The sequence below is a fragment of the Rhynchophorus ferrugineus genome, unplaced genomic scaffold (genome assembly GCF_030347505.1).
Source record: "Rhynchophorus ferrugineus isolate W39M unplaced genomic scaffold, kcgeb_rfMv2 rfM2, whole genome shotgun sequence".
Classification (NCBI taxonomy): Eukaryota; Metazoa; Arthropoda; class Insecta; order Coleoptera; family Curculionidae; genus Rhynchophorus; species Rhynchophorus ferrugineus.
In genome coordinates, this window is record NW_027472581.1 from 73,409,986 (window position 1) to 73,431,008 (window position 21,023).

At 29.3% G+C, this 21,023-nt stretch overlaps 1 protein-coding gene and 1 long non-coding RNA gene across 3 annotated transcripts in view; one reads left to right on the forward strand and one right to left on the reverse strand.

Annotated features, from left to right (window-relative positions):
• The first annotated feature begins 727 nt into the window (after positions 1-727).
• Cow (Proteoglycan Cow) overlaps positions 728-21,023 on the forward strand; it is a 341,672-nt gene continuing 321,376 nt past the window's right edge. Inside the window, exon 1 of the mRNA XM_076394624.1 lies at positions 728-1,000. Coding sequence (XP_076250739.1) covers positions 893-1,000 — 108 coding nt within the window. The 5' untranslated portion in view covers positions 728-892. The remainder of the gene's footprint in view (positions 1,001-21,023) is intronic.
• LOC143190379 (uncharacterized) lies at positions 17,853-20,843 on the reverse strand. 2 transcript variants are annotated; one of them, XR_013004220.1, is made up of 5 exons: positions 19,327-20,843; positions 18,987-19,084; positions 18,714-18,915; positions 18,430-18,641; positions 17,853-18,370 (listed from the first exon to the last, which is right to left on the reverse strand). It is a non-coding gene; the product is annotated as an uncharacterized LOC143190379 (long non-coding RNA). The 2 variants fall into 2 exon arrangements; XR_013004221.1 differs by having other exon boundaries at positions 18,430-18,656.

A 21,023-nucleotide genomic window follows, 5' to 3' on the forward strand; every position in this document is an offset into this window, starting at 1 on the left:
TGGCGTACTAGCTTATACCCTATCAAGCTAAAGCTAAAAACTCAAATAAATAAATATGAAATACTCTGTTACTCTTGTGCGTTCATTTCTCCGGCTCCAGCCATGATGAATGTGCAAGGGAACAAGCCAAAGGTCGCTCGTTAGATACGCTGCCACCAAGAGCCAGCTGAAACCACTTTCGGTGGCGTTTATATATGCTTGAAGTTATACATAGATCATAACTACACATTAGTAACTCTGGCCACTTTGGCGTTTATTTCTGGTTTATAAAATAGTTATAATTTAAATTTACAGTTGCACCATAAATCTATTATACCCGTCTGTATTGTCGTCCAAAATTTCCAAAAATAATATTCACTACATAAAGGTTTAAAATATCGAATTACCAGATTCTGAGTAAAATAGATAGTTGGTTTATGATTTCTTTGAATGATACGTGTCTGTCTGTATTTTAGAAAAACGAATATCGAGAATATATAAACAAATAAAAATCGCTTTTACAGAAACGAAATTTAATTTGGAATGATGTCGTGAATGCTAAAAATGATATATGCGATGATAAGTCGTCAAGGAAACCTGGAATACTTTCCGTGTCGTCCCTGTATATGTAGCTGCCGAAACGGAGACTCCCGTCCATAGACCGACCGCTACGTACCATCATCGATCCGGTCGGGCCGATCTCGCTACATGGCCGTCCTTTACGGGCCGCATCCATTGGGTGGCGCGCATTCTCAATCCGGCGCCTCCAAGACTCCGGTCCTCGAGAGTCGGCCGACGATCAAAAAGTGTCGGTTCTTCTTCGGGCACGGTTCGCTTCAGCTTTTCTCACGCCAGGTCGGATCGCTATCGGAACGAGCGTTACCGGTGAGTCGTCGTCGTGTGTCAGGTCACGATGAAGTTATTTCTTGTTGTGGTGATGGTGGCTGGCCTGGTGATGGCCGGCCAGACCGAGGCCAAGCGCAAACGAAAATTCGAGGGCGATTTCGAGTTCGCCGACGAGGTAAGTGGTTTGTTTTGATCTTGTGGTCAGAGGTCCTGTCGATCTACCATGCCTACAGGACACATTAACCTCGTTTCGTAAGATGGGAACGGTGTTCGAGCTTATTAGTTCGTTTCAAAGCCACGCACGTATATCGTTACGTAAATGGGACGTCGCAGTTAATTGTTTTGAGGTTATACGTCATTGAAACCCATCATTATTAGTGATCGCCGTACAATTTATTAAATTAATCATGTTTCTGTCATAATAGAGTAAAGAGAATAATTTAAAAACGATGCTATGTTACTAAAACTTGTTTTCACGGTATTTTCAATATAAGATCAGAATCTCAAGAACTATCACTCAATAACTTTTTTAAATGGCATTTAAATGAATCTAATTTGCATTAAGTTTTGATAATCAATAAAATTATATATTATATATTATTATATATTAATTATATATTAAAAAAGTATCATAAGTAAGATTATTTTCAGAACTGTAACAACTTCAAAGTATTATATATAAGATTATTAAGATTTTTTATTATTATGATTATTTATAATTTTTTGTTACTTTTATAATATTAAAAGTAATACATGTTTATATATTAAACAATATTAAAGACAATTAGGCCCTTTATTTTTTTTAAATTTAGAACTATTTAGTATTCAAATGTCTATAAAGCAAATAATTAAAATAATTGATAAAATGTTGAAAGAATATATTGTCATACAGTTACATATTTTATTGCTTTAATCGTTAAACACCAGAATATTTATCACCAGTTTAAAATGTTTACGAGATTACTGTTAATAATTCATAGTATAAAATTGCATAGTAGTCAGTGTTAATTAAGTTGATTAAGTTTATAAGAATATCTTAACAATTTTTACAATTACCTCTAATACAATGATATACTATGTCTCCAGAACCATATCAATTACAACCTGTTCTTAAACAAGAATATTTTTTCGTAGCTATTCTAAGGTCACCAGACGTCAAATTAATTGACATTCTTAATGGACTGATTAATGTTTACGTTAGGAATCTGAAAAAGCTATTTGCTAAAATCCAAATAACTTCTAATATATTATAGCAAAATTAAGCTAAACTGTATTAACAACATTCTAAAATAAATACTTAATATTCAGAATAATAATATATAAAGGATGAACCTATATGCTTTCAGGTAACAGAAATACCTTAAAACCGGATTTTAAACTTATAGAAAAAAAATTGGCTATATCTCGTGACATTTGCATGAAATATAAACAAATAATGCAGCATATCCTTTTTAATTTTCAACGCTGTACGAGTATTTTTTCTGTATTTTTTTGGCGCTATTTAAAACAAACATGCATTCATAAAATACACGATTTTATATTAATTTAGTAACAAACATTTAGTTAGAAAATGGAAACATTGCCTTGTGATTAACATACTTTTTATTGAATAAGAGGTGATCACGTCAGAGAATATTCCAGTTTTTCATAAAAAAAAGATTGACAAAGTGACAACGCCAAAGAAGTCAAAGTAGTTTTCTTTATATATATTCATGAGATTTAAAAAAAATATATAAGTAACTTATTATATTTCATTATATTATTTCATATAATGGATAGTAATTAAAAAGTATTTTTGTTAATACAATTCATTTATAATCACCTATGAAACCTTTTAATACATTATATAATAATGTTTCTTATATAATAGTGTTATAATAATGTTTAATAGATAATGTTTCATTTAAATTTATTAAATTAGACTGCTTATATTCTTCGCAGGCTTTAATATTATTCCTTTGGAATTTGTTTAAATTAAATAAATTAAAAGCACATCGTATATATATATATATATATATATATATATATATATATATATGTATATATATATATGTATATATATATATATATATATATATATATATATACATATATATGTATATATATATATGTATATATATATATATATATATATATATATATATATATATGTATATATATATATGTATATATATATATATATATATATATATATATATATATATATATATATATATATATACAACTAATTTTCACCACTTATCAAATTCTGTCTTAATATTGTCTCTCTGTCCTATTCAGTCTTAATATTGTATTAATATATTAATATTGTAGCAAGTCCTAGCTGTAATTAAACTCCAACTGAAACTGTCCATATATCACTTTTTTGTGCTAACACTTCTTGTTTAGCCAGCATTTGAATGTATTGATTGAATTAACTATTTTTACGTCTATTTGCTAGTTAGTATTAAACTATTTTGTACTGTTTTCTAAAACGCCAAAGGAATTTATATAAATGTTGTTTATATCAAGAGAATAACAGTTTGTTACTATTAAATTATTTTTTGTGTGGAAATTGGCATTCAGTAAAAATATATTTTTAAGATATTTCCAGTTACTGTAATTGTCTGTCTGAGGCATCATCTTGTCTTATCAATCGAGTGTTAAATATTTTTGGCACATATCGGTAGAAATAAAATAAAATATATATGTAAAAATATTTATAAGAACATATTTATTTAGTACGTGAAGAAGAACAATATATCGATAAAATAGCATGTTTCATGAAATATTTTAGTTCCTCTAAAATCTAAAGTTAAGATGAAATGTAAAAGGTGAACGCCTACGTTGGCAACATTGGCACTAAACCACCTCATTTCCTTTTCAGTCAAGACTCATTATGTATAACTAACTTCACCTGACAAATAATTATTGCTGTAAACTATCTGAAACTTTTAATGAACCTCGATAAGTGCACCAACGAAATAAATTATAATTTTAGTTCTAAACTTACTGATGAAGTTCACAATAATTGACAATAATTCATATTATATCCTTATTTTAGATTTTTTAAGGACGTATCAATATTAAAATTGGATGAAACAAGTGTATTTTTAGTATTAAAATTAGGACATTAGATCTAACATGAACTTACTTAGAGCAATATAGTCAGTAACTAATAGTGTATGATGAAGATCCCGTGTTACTCAATAATGACTGCTAAAAAATTGATTTAAAAGGATCGAATCATAGCCTCTTGAATTAAACAATTATTTTAAAATATTTTATGTACATATCAGACTAAATATATATGTTCTAAAAGTGTTTAAATAATATAAATTTTGAGCTGAACTTCTATTAACTTACATCTTGTATCAAACGTAATAATTATAATATAATTAGGTATAAATCAATGGAGTCCCATCTAAACTGATAACAGTTTTCTAAAAAGTAGAATTTTTAAACTAAGTACCGAATACCGATAGAAAAAATAGAAAAAATTGTTAATGTTAGTTGAAAAGTAGATTTTGAAAATTTTCAATGGATACAGCTCAATTATTATTTTTATATTCCCCATAGGAAAAGTGAAATATAAGAAATAAGAGTTTAAGTTTTGCTTACAAGGTACTCCATAACAAATGGTGGTTTGGTACCTTCGAATATCTGAAATATATATAAGATATCTAATAATAGATAAATGAATCAAACGAATATTCAAACTATTTTATTGTAATATGGTCTTGCTATTCTATTTATTATGATCAGCCTTGTATCAGAATATACTTCTTATTAGAAGTTACAAAATCATAAAACATAATATATATAATATATGCCTCATAAATTAACTAATAAAAAAATATGTTTTCTAAATGCAAGGGTGCTTTTGAATACTTAACTTTTTTAATATTGATTAATACATTTGAATATTCTTATATTTGAAATTTTAATTGAGCATTATTATTAATTGTTTCCCTTTAGTGTTTAATTAATGTACATTGAAATTGAAAGAAACAAGAATTTATAAAACTTATAATATACTTTAGATAAACACCTTTAAGAAGCTCTTCTTTTCTTATTACTATATACATCATCTACACATTTATCATGGTACATTTCTTCTGTGACATCACATCACTTCAAGTGTTCTCCCTAAAAGGAAACTCTCAGGAAATCTATCCAGGTGATGCTCATATTTCCTATTGATTTTACCAACCTCTTTTTCCCAATTTCTTTATAATTTGCTACTTTATATTCACCTTAAATATTTTTCTGCTATTAATACAAAACACCTTCAAGTTCCGCTTTCTCAATATTTTTGAAGTCTGTATTTTTAATCAATGTCCGAATTTGGAGGTCATCAAATATTCCAGCTTTTAACTTTTCTATGCTCTGCTTTCGTATGTTACGCACGAATTTAAATCATTTTCCTTCCTTGTCCAATGTTTTGACAAACTAAAGTTTTTCTAACTTGATAAGTATAAGTATAATTTTTTACTTCTTAACAATAACTTGTTAATTACGGTGGCTTTACCAACAATTAATACATTAATGTTTGATTAATAATTAATTTTAAGCATTTTTCAAGTGTCACACATCTTGTTCCCAGTGAATTTAGTAGGATCTACTATTTTACGGGCAAATAAAACAGGAATTTTGTGTATTCACTTTGCTGACCATATAAGAAATTATTTATATTCATTGCGATTCTTTTTTTTTGCAGAACCAACGTAATGTTTTACATTGTTAATACATCAGTGGGCAAATTTCATCTAGATAATAAATAATTACTTTTTTTACTTAAAATACCTATTTAAACGGTTAGCTGTTTTAAATATAAAATACAACATCATACAATCTAGAGAAAACTCAGCATTCTTTTAAATATATTCGAAAATTATGGACTTTGAAATATAGAAATCTGTAGAGATATCAAGAGCATCAAACTTTTTGTTAGGCTCTATAACAGAAAACCTGAATATTCATTCCGTAATATAGACATAGACTTTTTAAATCAATAATTGATATGACGCTAGTTAGGCTAATCGCTAGCCACTAGTTTCTTCGTTGTTCTGGCAGAGTACAATTACCATGTTGGAAGAATGTTTTACCTTTTTAGAGTGTACAAGAATTGATCTTTTATATAATATGAGGTGCATCTTACCATTTAGCTCAGGATAAGCTGCAATCATAAGGATTAATATTCCCTATATATGACGGAACGCTCTTTATAACAGTTTCAATATAGATTTTCGTATATTTTGTAACATATTAAAAGTATTTAGTTGTATGCTCTTAGTTTTTCATTGTATTTGTTGACTTTAGCTTTGATTTCAGTCCTTTCAGCTTTCTAAATCATTCAGTTCAGTATGTGACAAGTCGGATTTCTTTCACCCAATTCAGCTTACCGTAGTCACTTATAATCCAAGCTCATCAAGTAAATAATTTCCACAAATGCTCAAAGCTCACTAACTAGAATCAGTCATGTATAAGAAGAATCATTAAAATCCAATATAAACAGTAATACATTAGCTTAATGGTTCCTTGAAATTAATATAAATAGACCTGAATAAAATACGAAAAAATCTAGATCTATATCTAATAATTGAAGCGATTGTTTCATGAGAATGCCACTACGGTCCGCTAAAAATAGTTCTATCAATAATATCCGCGTTTAATTTCATTACTTTATTAAATGTATTGATTTTTATTATAAGGTTACGTTTTCTACGTAATAGAAATCCTGAAAGTTTGATACCGAGGTTGTTAATTTTTTTGGGACAAAAATTACCTAACAACGAAAATAACTATATCATTTCCTTTTGTATTACAATTAATTTATTCTTGACTTTACCATAAATATTAATAACAGCTGAAGATCAACATTAATTATAAAATTATATGTTTAACACTTCCAACAAGAAGAAATAGAAAGTGAGGAAATACAAGCATCGAAAACAAAAAAAAAACTAAAAGAAAGATTAGCCCCATATATTGTAGACCAGGACACAAAACGATACAGAAATAACGGAGAGATTGATTTTTACAAAATAGATAAAATATTTATTTATTATGCGGAAGATTTTAAGGTTAAATATACAGCTTGGAGTTTGATATAATATTAATAACATCTGATAAAGAAAATGAGTTACTAAGATCAATTGACACTACAGATTACCCTTTATTTATTTATAATTATTATTCAGGGAGCGAATCCACGTGCTGAGCAGTCGACAATATAATGTGCTAGACCTACTCGATTTCATCATTTCGAGAGATATCTCAAAAAATTATTTTAAAACCGAAAGCTTGTGCGATCTGATCATTCAAAAAAAGCAAAAATACAAAATCTTACTAAAAATATAATGATTAGGATAGTTCAGATTAACAATGGATCAACAATCCAGCCTAAACATAAAATTCGTAGAGTAATAGAGATGCAACTCAGTAGGGGCTCTGGCGCAAAGTTTTGCTTTTCCAACATCCAGAGGGCGTCATAATTGGCAATTCAAGTAATTTGATTGGTCAATTTAAATCTGCTTTATAGGCGCCTGTAAGAAAAAAAATATTCTGAAGACGTTTGATTGGCTGATTAGTATTGTTTGGCACATGACAGCCTTGACGTCATATTTAATTGACCAATTAAATTTAAATAAAAAAAATTATTTTCTGAAATAATTTTATTGAATAGAATTCTATTAAATATAATATGTAAAAATAAATAAATATAAATATAATCGATAACAATATATTGCAAATCATTGTGGTTATGTCTTTTTGATTTCTTATACTGAAAGCAAACTTTGAGTCTTTCCCTTGTTAATATTCTGTTCACCTGTTTTACTTAAAAGTATATAGCACACCTTGTTAGTACTTTTAATATTTTATCTGAAAGATCATTATGGAATGTACAATTGAAGTGTTTTAAATTTATTTATTTTTTAAAACATCTGACAAAAATTTTGTTATATTATCGACGTGGCAAAATCGCTGAATAAAATAAAAGATATAGCTCAAAGACCTCTCAATTTGTGAGTCTACTAATTTATTCATAATTATATGTAAATAAAAACCACACTTACTTTATTTTTTCAAAAGTTTTACTAAATAACTTGTACACTACTTGTACACTAACTGTACTTGAGATGTACACTACGGTACAACGTAAAACTTTGTGTGCTCTTATAGTAACATCTGGAATTGAAGTTATAGAGTCAAGTAATTAACGATACGAATGAGCAGAAAGGGGGGTACTGGCGGAATTTATACAAACTTTACCAGTACCTTCTGGAGGTTGTTCAAATGTCCATGACGTCTGCTTAAATATTCTGGTTGTGGGCCTGGAACGATGGTAATAGGCACTACAAATATAGTAAGACAGTTTAGAAATTAATGGTAACAATTATGAACAAAAATGTGAACTCCTTCCATTTACCTTCTGTATAATTTTGATTTTGATCTACTTTTGATTTGTACATATTCTGGGCACGTATTATTATTTTCACCATCACTAAATTGTTCATAAGTACTATAGGAAAATTTAAATATATCACAAAAATGTCTATGACACGCGCGGTAACGATCATAAATCTGTTTCATTTTTAACCCAACCAGTTTAGGATTTTTGTTTCAATGTTTTCTACCCATTTCTTAAAGATGGCCGGGTACTTTTTTAACGGAAAACGATCATGCATTTCCTCACTATCTGTGCATCCGGGTACACAACACTTCTTAGAACGTGAATGCATTTCAACTACTGACTTGTATATACCGATCAAATAAAATAATAAACGCTATAAAAAGCTAACCACACTATTCTCTATATAAGGCACATTGAAAATGGCGTACAAAATAAATAAAACTCTTAAAACGAAGCGAACCAAGCAGATTCCTTTTCGGCTCTTAGCATAGCGAATAAAACAAGCAATATGTTAAAAGTAGTGACATCTACATGTTGGACGCCGAGAAACATTTCCCCAAAATTTCCTATAAAGTTAAATCTGTATTCTATCTGTGATAAAGCTCAACACTATATATAATCTTGAGAAACAAAGCCGAAATCTAGTAGATGAGATTCAGTCAGTTAGAAAAGCTAGCTTCCCTATAAACAGAGAGAAAATGATGGTCAAATTATGAAGTACATGACCTGCTCAAATGAGGAATTTGATAAAAGAAGGAAGAAAAAATAGAAGTGTATGACAGAATACATCAACACAAGCACAAACAGTTTAACAGAATCTAATTAATATAAATAGATTTGCTTCGAAAAATCAGCTAGTGAAGTGAGCCCGGAAGAAGACAGATACAAATAAAATTTAATTACCTGCCATCAAGCTGGTTTCTCCAGTGGAAATTGTCAGATGAATTGACAATAGCCTCAATCCTAAAAGGACTTCTGGAAATTATGATGTTTCATCCGGATTATTGAAAGAACTGCCACGAAAAACATTCAACATGTTAACCTACATATTTGCATACTATCTCGTTAAAAAATGCTCACAAGTTGCGAAACGTGTACGAAAGTTTGTATTAGATAATGTTAATTAATTTTTTAAGTTTTATTTTGTGCAAATTTAAAGTGAAAAAAATTCAGTACAATACTTTTTAAAAGATTGTTCATTGATAGCCATATTTGTATGTTAATTTATGATATCTACTTAGTATCAGATACGAGGGTCAGTACTTCTTAAAGCTCACTTCACTCACCATCGATTTCTATCGAGATTGTTGTGATTATGTCCATGATATATATTTTAGTACATCGTTTAATTTCGTTTTAGCATTACTAACAAATTTATTTTTAATATTATAACTTTCGGTTTTGTATTATATGCTATGTATACTAATATTTGTAGATTTGTTTAGTATTTTTATCTGTATATGTTTAGTTGTTTCACATACACTTTATAATGCATTGTTTGCTGCACAGTTGATGCATTGTTAGTGAATGTGGAGCATGGTGCAGATTAAACATGTACGTTTTGATCGATTCATGGACCTATGAATTAACACAGCAATTGTTAAATTGTCCTTTTTTCTGTTATTCTTTTTACTGCTTTCCCATAATGGTTTGGTTTGGAACAGTCTTTCATTTCTCTAATATTGACTTTTATTAATTCGTTGAATTATTGAATTGTTAATAACTAAAAATATATTAAAATTTGTATTGGAAATAGATTTTCTTATGGCCTTTTATTATAAATAGTTATTAACTATGATTAAATTCTGCATCAATATAGCAATTCATACATGCACAATTGTTTTGATTAGTATTTGAGCAGTATTTGAATTACTAATGCAATACATATTTGACATTTATAATTCAATTACTTATTTAAATACTTCTGAACATAAATACATTTTGTAATCTTGTTAATGGGTGCTTTTTGCAAAAAATAATGCTCGATAAGTTTTGTCAGCAAAGTGGGGATTGTTAAATATGTCAATATTTAAAGTTGGAAACACTTCACCTGTATTATACGTCATATTGCTAAGTATCTTGTCAATTGTCATTTTTATTCTTAAACGCTTATTTTTAAACTTTTGTGTTAAAAACTAAATTAATAGGGAGTAATAGAGAACTATATTTGCCTGGGCACCTCAGATGTGTCAGTTACACGTTAAATATTTTGGCTAATAAATTCTTTAAATAATTTCATCAAAATTCTCGTTCGCTACTCAGTAATGACTAAATGTACTTTATTATGGAATATGTTTACAAAACATAAATCCGTTGAAGTTCTAAAAGATTGTCTTGAACATCATGAATGTCCCATAAGATGAAATTCTCTTTACGATTATATAGTGTCGTTTATAAGAAGTAAATAAAAACTAAATGACGGATTTGATAAGTGGGGTAAGCTTAACACTTTATTGAACTATTGAAAGCAATTGGTACAACTTTAGATTACATATAGGTGAAGCACATTAGATCGGTTCCAGGATTGAAATTTGAGGCATTTCACAGTCATTGCATGACAACTAAAAGAGAGCTTAGAAAAGAGATAGGAATAATGACAGTGATCAAGCACAAATATCAAAAATTTTAGATTTTAGAATTTTCAAGTTGGAGGTAGCCAGCTGCATCCTAAACTATCCTTGAACACTATCGAAACATTAAAAAAATATGTTTATACAATATAACACAAGTTTATGATCATTAAGATCTGGAGATTAAAAGTTTAGTGTTCACGAACGGAGTTTTCTCTTTTACTTGTTGATAACATTGGCTGGGCTGGATTTGTTCTATATTTTGTATTTTAAATAAAAATAATTAAAATATTGTATTTTTTATTTTATATTTCGAATACACGACTTAAACATATTTTGTATTTCCTTCACATTATTTATATTAATTATACAATTACAATAATTATCATACCTAATGAAAATAATAATATAAAGATTATTATATGATCCTTAGGGATTATTTTTATAAATTGCGCGATAAAGTGAAACGAATTTCAGAAACCAAGACCATTAATTTAGCGAGGGGTATCGAAATTGATTTCTTTCGTGATGATTTTAAATAAAGTTGAAGGCTCCCATTTAAACTTTTCCTTCCGTCCTACAAATTTAAAATAAAGCCCTGCCGAGCGTCGGTTTATTAAAGTTTCAAAGTTAGAATAGCTTCGGAGGGCGGCAGTTTCTGTCTTAAATACCTAGAAGAAGTCGAATATCCCTCGAAGAGGACTTATTTGTCTTTGACAAATATAAATATCCAATGGTACCGGTTTGGTGTGTTTTATTGTATTTTTTTTTTGGTTCGGAAGTCAAATTGTCAAATTATCCGCCCTCCAACAAAGTAAAAGTAATTATTCAGTAGATACAGGGGCAAATACCTATGATGCTCCTAAATAAATAATCATTAAATATATAAAGACCCGCACAAATAATTACTTTTGTAACCAGAGCAGGAATTAATTTAGTACGTTTAATTAAGTTTCATAATGTTGAGTTAAATGACTATATCTATCAGAGTGTATAAAAAGTTTCAAAGTAAAGCTATGCTTAACGGATTAAAAAAAATATTCAGAAGTTAGGAGAAAAAATCCAATATTCTTATAAGGTGGTTACAGCAAGCAGATTTGTATAGACTTTTAAGAAATATAAGACCGGCTATGGACATTTAAAAATTAAGTGCACAGAGCTACTGTGCGTTCACTATGTACAAAAGTGACATATACTGCAATTAACAGTCGATCAAAATATATCATATACAGAAAATAAGTTTTTCAAGTAATCATGAAAATAATAATAATAATATTAGTCGCGAGTTTGAGCACAATCCTGATTCCTGCATGACAAAGTTTGGGTATATAAATAAAGTCAAGAACATTTAGAAGCAGTATAGTCGAACAGTGTTCGGCTGCTTTCTTATTTAGCGACTTTACTCACCTAACTTTAACGAACATTATCCTTTATTTTTATTATATTATAAACTGTTTTTGTTTTATTGTCGGAAAGTTAAACTCTTAGCCTACACGGCTGCTCGCTGGGTTATAAATAATAATTTATTATGTTAATTGAAATACATGTATCACATGAAATAGACATTCAAAAGCTAAACTATTTTCGTCTTCATCACAAATCACAGTAACATTTCTAAAAGGAAGTAGGGTTTCTATATATTACAACCTTGTAACCTTCTTGGCGACTACATTTATATCATCTCAATGGAAACTTCTCAAACTACCGCTTTACTTAAATACTTATGTTACTCGCGGCCATATTTTCCTTCTAGATTGATAAAGTTATAAAAAAATATGTTATTTTATTTCAATTACGTGTAATAATCACAATAAAAGGCATTGGTGCCCGCCATATAGTATCTGAATTATTTCTGGAGTGTTGGGGCGACATTAGTCTCAGTATCAAATGTAAGTGACACCGGAGCCAAATAATACTGTGAAGAATATCTTTTACGGGACTTATACGTGAAAGGTTAATTCTTGCTCGAGAATGATTGGAGCAAAACGTGTAAGATATACGTCTTTCTGTCTTTCCAAAACGCACACTTTTTATAGAATCTATTGTAGTTTTTATATTTTGTATATGTGATTTTCACTTTGGAAACATGTAATAATAAAACTTTTTCGTTTATTTAACTTTTACGTTATATAACAAGTTTTATATTATATTCAGAGTACACATCTTTATCTTTAATATCTTTACATTTTAAATACTGGCTTTGGGATTGGAGCTTTTTTTACTCGTTTTATTAACTCTAATACGGAAGTTCTCCTAATGAAGTGATGATCTTATTTAACCAAGTACCTATTTAGGGGAACTACTGATCAATCCATAATGATCCTGTTTTTAGGTGGCGCTTTGAATAATTAAAAAAACCATCAAACGTCAAAACCCTCTTAATGTGCTTTCTTAAAATAGTCCTGTGGACCGGTTAAACGCACGACATCATTGAAATGAATGTTGTCGTTAACTTTTTAATTAATTATATAATAATTAATTTATTACATACAGTAAATTTGGCAAAGTCATATGTATTTGATTTCAATAGTCCAAATAGATTTTCTAATTTCGGAGAAATTTCGGTTATTTTAAATTTAATTCTTCCAATTTAATGAATTTACATATAAAAAATAGCTTTAGGGATGCTTTTTATTCAAATTTGACGTTCTTATTTTAATCTTATCAGTTCATCCATTAATAGAAGCAGAAAAGTTATTCAGGTCTAGCTTTTAGAAGAGACTTGATTGTTGTTGAGATAAGATCACAAATACGGTATATTTACGGCAGTGTCCTACCAAATGTGGTACGTAACAGTTCTCTAAGTTGTTAAACCGCATCGCCACTACTGTATTTTAAATATGCTAAAATAAATAGTATAAAATTGGAAATCAGCTCCATTATCAGGCTTATTTGAAATTATAATTAAACAGTTTACAAATTGTAACAAGTTTTCAATTATAGATAGATAACTATCATATGTCAGCTCTAATCAATTTTTAATTACTTTTATATTATATTTAAATAATATATATGTTGTTATTAATTAAAATTTGACTGACTATAACCGTTGTGTTTTGTGAAATTTCAGTGTGCCTTTAGCATGCCTATTCAGTCCAGTTTTACTTCATTGTATCATTTAAACCGATTAATAAGTTTTTATAACAACTTCTTTTTCTGACTCTTTGACTATTACCATATTATTAATATATGTTATATATTAATATTATATATTTTTGGAATTAATTGTTGTTTGACGTTTTTATGAAATATCAGTTTAACTGCGTTGGGCAAATTTCTTTTCTTCTGTTAGAGTTTCTTTATTTTTGAATACTTTGAGTACTCAGTCATTTTATTTTCCTTCCAGTTACTCATACGATTATATTGTCTATATCATGCTGCATGTGCAACTACCCAGCCGAGCTGTAACCAACTGTCTCCTTACCAACACTGGCAACTTCTGTCTTGGGCTTTTGTCTGCTATTCATTATTAATTTGCAATAGTGCGTCTGTTAATTGACACAATTGGAAATGTTTCAATTGTTTTGGCACTCCTAATATATTGTGCCTTGCTGATCCCAGCAGTACTTAACAAGGCTTTATGGTCGTCAATATTAGAACATACCCCTTTTTGCTTAACAATCAATGAATCAATGATGTTGAAACGGTTTTAAATGCCATTTTCAGTCAACTTATGTTGTGACTATATTTTCTTTTTTTTTCTATACTTCCTATGTAGCATGTAAGTGCTTGGAGACAGCGTGATCATTTGCTAAGCTGCCTGAAAGTTTGAGTTGAGATTTCATACATTAAGTTTTGTAGATCATGTGTTCATTGTCATCAGATCCTTCCTTGTCACTGATATTAAAATCATTACCTTCGAATCATAGAAAACAAAACAGATAATTAGAATATGACTGAACAGCAGCACCATAAACTTCTATAAATTTTTGATGGATTTTGTTCAGTAAATTCCTCGAAATAAAATAGCAAGAGTAATGAATACTTAAAATGAAATTTTGTATGTTCTGTGATTAGCATCTGGATACACTGATTATAATACTGAATACGTTAAATATTACTGCACTTATTATATGATCATGTTATATACTCATGCACTATTTAATCAATAAATAAATTAAAAGCCGAAACTAAACTAATTTTAATCACGTAATTTATTTTAATTTCAATGGTATTATATAAAAATCCAATAATAATTTTATTTTTGTTATATGGTAGTGAATGTATGTATCAAATACTTGTGTTATTGGACTTCTTATTCAATAAAAAAACGAGAGTAACGCGAGTACTATAAGCAACGCAACGACTTTTCTCCATTTATGTAGCACAGCACAGGTTTCGTTTACATATGGTCAAGAAAAAGTATACATATAAATGTTCTGAACGTCGCGATACTTTGTAGACACACAACCAGTACATTGAATATATATATATATATATATATATATATATATATATATATACATATATATATATATATATGTCTATATATATATATATATATATATATATATATATATATATATATATGTATATATGTATATATGTATATATGTATATATGTTTCATTGATATATATTTTTAGATATCTTGATATTACTTTCGACAGTTCATCTGTAGAGAAACACATTATATATATTTCAGTTCAACTTGGAAGCTCTATTATATTTGTACTTGCATCTCGTTCTTCTTTTACATTTTTTTTGAAGGATCCAATGTACGAAAAACAAATTTTGCTTATTCCAAGATTGAACTTACGGCTAAATTTTATCTATTATTCTATTATTTATTAATCTATTATTTTATTTTATCTCCTCGTAAAGCTAAAACTAAAAACATTTTAATAAACAATTATTTTACATTAGGGTCTATAATGATTCTGTTTAAAATGTAGGTTATTGAGCTCAATATAGACTGCCTTATATTCTAACCTATAAAATAATCAACTACATGCTAAAAAATAATAATTTGGACATTTACATATGACTGGAAGAATCCGAAACGAAAACAGCCATCAAATCGAGGTTTAATTTCATATAAGGTAAAAATAGCTTTTCTGTGGCGTATTGTGACTGGCGATCGGAGGTGTATTTACTCCAACAAATCGCAAAAAGTCATGGGATAGTCTAGGATATAATTACGTGCTGTTAAAACTGATTGAAACTGTACAAACCACATATTGTTGCAGAAAAGACTAGCAATAGAAAGTAACAGACGCAGTCACCCTTTTACATGACAGTTCTCGATCACACGCTGAAAGAATCGTGAAGAACAAAATGGTACGAAAAGCTAATGTTATCAAATCTGCTTTTTAATCTCTGCTAATTAATCTGCTTTATTAAAAATTGAACAATCAGCAATCCATCAGTCGTAGTGTCTTCTGGTTACTGCTTGGTCAGCTTGATACATCGCTGTCTTTTCAGAGAGTTGGTAAAATATAGAAGGATATGATAGCAAATATTTTAATTAATACATATAACAATCTTCTTCAATAGATTATATACAAATTCTGTTATTTTATTGAGCATGAAATATCAACTTCCTAAGATGTTTAGTTAAATTAAGTTATAACGAAAGAAGATAAAACTTAAAATATAATGACTGATAAAACATTGTTATCAACTGTATCAGTCTTCTTTATCATTCATTGCAAATTGACAGCAGGGTCGGTTTTTATTACCAATCTCTTTACGATTCCTTCACCACGATACTGCCATCCATTATAACGACATTTCCTCTTTCATACAGTTTTAATGGGTACTATATAATAGTGGAAGTAACATTGAAATGGGACATACTTTCTTTTTAATATTCTCGTTTTTGTTTTATGATTATCCGACAGTTTTTATGTACAACTGTACGTGCTAATATCTTATAAATATGTTTTTTTATTATTTAATTAATATATTGTTACTAGTCGTTTCCGTAGGAGGACCCATCAGACCTATCTCCTAGTCTCTTATGAAATAGTGTTTATACATGTCACTGCTGTATTTTTTAACATATGTACCTCACTACACAACACTACACAAGGTCAGATGGTTTGATTCTTTTGAGTCTGTGTCCTGTTCTGGTGGTATCCTAAAGTTGCAATATTTCAGTATTAGTATGAGAATGGAGTCTTTCCTTATACCCCTTTGCAATTATCTTGATTTCTTGACTGACTGTAGGTATCTGAAAGTCTGGATGTAGATAATCAGTCCTATAGTATTTGGGTGTACCTACAATACCTCTCAGGACTTTGTTCTGAAAAATTTGTATTTTGTTTATGTTACTCTTTGCAGAACATATGAACTCCGTATGTCCGTATAGGTTTCAGTATTTGCTTATATAATAGCAATTTATTATGTACTGATAATTGTGATTTTCTTCCAATTAGCCAGTACATTTTCCTATATTTCAATTCCAGTTCTTTTCTTTTCTTCATTATATATTCCTTCCAGCGAAGTTTTGCATCGAGATTCATTCTGAGATATTTAGCGTTGTTGCTATATGGAATGACAATATTATTTATGTTATTGGTGCTCGTACGGTCTGTTTATAGGTGAACTGCACATGTACAGATTTACTTTCATTAATTGATATTTTCCAAGCGTGAGTCCAATTATTTATATTGTCACTTACGTGTTGTAATTTTCTTGAGGCTTCTTCACTATTGTCACCGACAGCTATAATCGCAGTATCATCAGCAAATGTAGCCATCGTAATATTTTTCCATTTGTATATTACAAGTGTAGAGTAGATAAAACATTGGTCCCAGTGCACTTCCTTGTGGTACACCTGCTTTGTAGAGTAAGCTTCTTCTTGCTTGACTCTAGACATTCTGATTCTAATGTATGATTTTAATAGTTTGGTGTGTTGTTTTGGTAACATTTTCTGTAGTTTATGAACAAGGCCTTCATGCCAAACCTTATCGAAGGCTTGTGCCACATCTAAGAATATATCTGAGCATATTTTTTTACTATCGTAGGCTTTTTCAATAACATCCGTTATTCCTTATAAATATGTTGGATAAAATTGAATATTTTACAGTATTCGGGGTCAGATAATAATAAGATATATTAGCTAATAATTGAGAATGTAATCCTTAACATCTCTATTATTTATTGATATATTAGATTGTATAACATAAGTAAACATCCATGCTGCAAAATAATTAATTATATTATCAGATAATATTTAATATTATTCCAAAATTTAGGCAGAATATCACTTATAGCCTATCCAAAGAAGTTGTGAACAGACGTCATCCAAATTTGTTACGTTAAAACGCTGCAATGTTGCCGTATCAACTCTGAGTATTAGTTCAGTTTGGCTTTAATATACAACGAAATTCTGATATAAATCAAATAATTAAACAAAAATATTGTTATCAGATATAATTTGTTTTAGCACTATAGTAAATCTAATGCATATATATGTTAGAAGGATATAGAACTACAATTAAGTACACAGTTATAATAATTTGTAGGTTAGAGTTGTGTTTGAACTTGTTGTGTAACTCTTTTCCATACCACCTATGAGCCAGAGTTCGAGGCCCGTTTTTTATGTAGTTGTATCCCCTGGAGGCCTAATCCACCTAATTAAGAATTATATATCCAAGTAATATATTTTACTTTCGATAGATAGCATATTTACCTTTTACGCTTAGTTCTTGTGTACTTCGGTACAGTGCTTCCTTGTAAAGACATTTTGAAATTACATTATTTCTCGTTAGTTTGTTCTGTTAATACCTCTATACATCTTTCTTTATTAAACTAGATTTAATTTCAGCATCATCACTTTAACGAAATGTTCATGTATATTCTGGACAATTACATACATCTCTATGTACATACATCTTTTACACGCTACAATAACATTTCCTGCAGTTATGATATATTAATTACATACTAACGTTTGTTATTTCCACTCTCACCAACCTGTGTTAGAAATGGGCAGCATTGAATCATATCATATTCAGAAAGTTTCATTAAAGTGAATAACTCTGTTAATTTTCAATCTACGTAATATTTGTTCAAAATTCCGTCATTTGTTAATTTCCTCTTCAACGTGTCTGATCGAATTCATCCGAACCGAAGGTGTTATTAACCATTCCTGTATACATTATGAAGTACAATATATCTGCAATGAATTATTAACAAATGTTATTACTAATAAAACCTAATCAATTGTTATTCCAACCTTTTACTCACCTTTTTCCATCAATTTTTGTTGTTATAAGACTATTTTTATTATCATCTTGCCATGAGTGACCATTTGGTATATGGGTCCCATTCTGAAAAATCCATTTCTGAAATAATTGTATTAGATTATTGAAATACTATTATTGTTTTTATACATTTCATATATTTAATCTTTGATAGAGCTAAGATTAAGCTGACCTTGATTCGTCACGCGCTTCGTAGGAGGACCTTTTTTTTTCGGGGAATTCAAGATTATATTTTTCATTTTTTTTACGATATTTAAGTGACCGTATAAGATATTTTCAATAAAAATCGCAGCAAATTAATATTTAACAGTAAAAATGCTTACCCCTCTAACGAATTTTACTGGCAAAAGGGGTCTCCATTATCTCGTTCCTGTTCAAAGTAACTGTTTAGAGATGAAATCTGTTGGGTCTTACTCCGGAATTTTCAATCAGAGTAATAATAAGCAGCGATCAGAAATTTATCAGAACAAGCAAAGCATTGAAACAACGTGTGCCGGTTTATAACCTCTTATCATTATTGTTTTCAAAAATTTTGCATGCGTTTGACAACCGGGCGACTTTGACAGGCTAGTTCGGTTACACGTTCGAATTTATCAGACAACATTATATCTTTTTTTTAACTAGCATAAAAAGAGAAAGAAAATATTGTATTATTCGGAAACGAATATACAAATTGCGACAGCCAATACGTTAAACATCTTGCATTGGAATGCTTAATGATAACACATTATCTAAATAATAAGATAAGACTTGAGTGTGACAATAATAACCTCCGTGTCATTCTATTCAAGTTATAACTCATATTTTAATAAAATGTAAAATACCTTTCACCATGAGTATAATTTTTTATTGTATATGAATGTACTGATTGATATACAGCTGTCAATTTGTCTGGGCGTAACATAAATAAAAAGTAATATTTCCAGGCTATCTAACAGAGCCATTTACTACTTTGTAACAATGGACATGATGGCTAATTTTGAAAAATTACGCCACGGAAATTCTATTTTATTATTCTATATATTTTTTGCAACAAGTATAAAATACATTTAAGAAAAAATAAAATTAGCTAAATATTAGCCTAATATATTACAATATAATAACACATTATCTAAATAAGATAAGACTTTGGAGTATGACAATAATAACTTGTCAATGATTTGCCAATTTTCTTTTGTGTCATTATATTCAAATTATGACTCATATTTTAATAAAATGTAAAATACCTTTCCCTATAAGTATTGTTTAACTTCGCCCTGATAATAAAGAACATAAAAAAGGAAGAATCATCTAATGAGGAACACTGTTTTTGAATGCACTCATGTAAATTTTGGCGAATCATTTTTATTTATATAGATTACTTAAAAAAATTATTATGCTAACAACGATTGGTGCTTTTTCACTTTTCACAACCTTCCAAAAAAGTATTCCAACTGAGGCCGAATCCGCATCAAGTTTATTCGAGAACAGATCGAACGCGAATAATTCACAAACCACTTTTTTCACATTATAATCGTATAAAATTTTATCAAGCACTTGAAATGCTAAAATAATCCCGTACGTATGAACGGTGGGTACCGTACGAATGTAATCTATAATATACTTAAAATAATATCAAAAACGTTCTCTGCCAAGAACGAAACGCGGATGGAATTCACTCGGTAGATAAATAAAATACGGCAATCCCAGTCATAACTCAGGGTCTCTGTCGCCCGCAAATCGCCGAAACATCAAAAAAATAGTACAATCATTTGTCGCTGATCGCTCTGTTAGTCCTCAGTAGTATCCTATCTAAAATCTAAAAATATAATCCTATTTGATATTGACAATTTTTGGAGTTTGACTGAGTTACATGAACGCATTTACCAGGCAAGTTATAAGCAGTCTAGTACGTTTGTAAAATATATTCCGTTGAGCAGGCGGAGTAGTACCGAAATCTTTAAATGCTTACGCCGGCGTTATGAGAGAACCACAAGTTTGGCAGTTCTTTCCAGATCGCGACCTAGATTCTCGGTCCTGA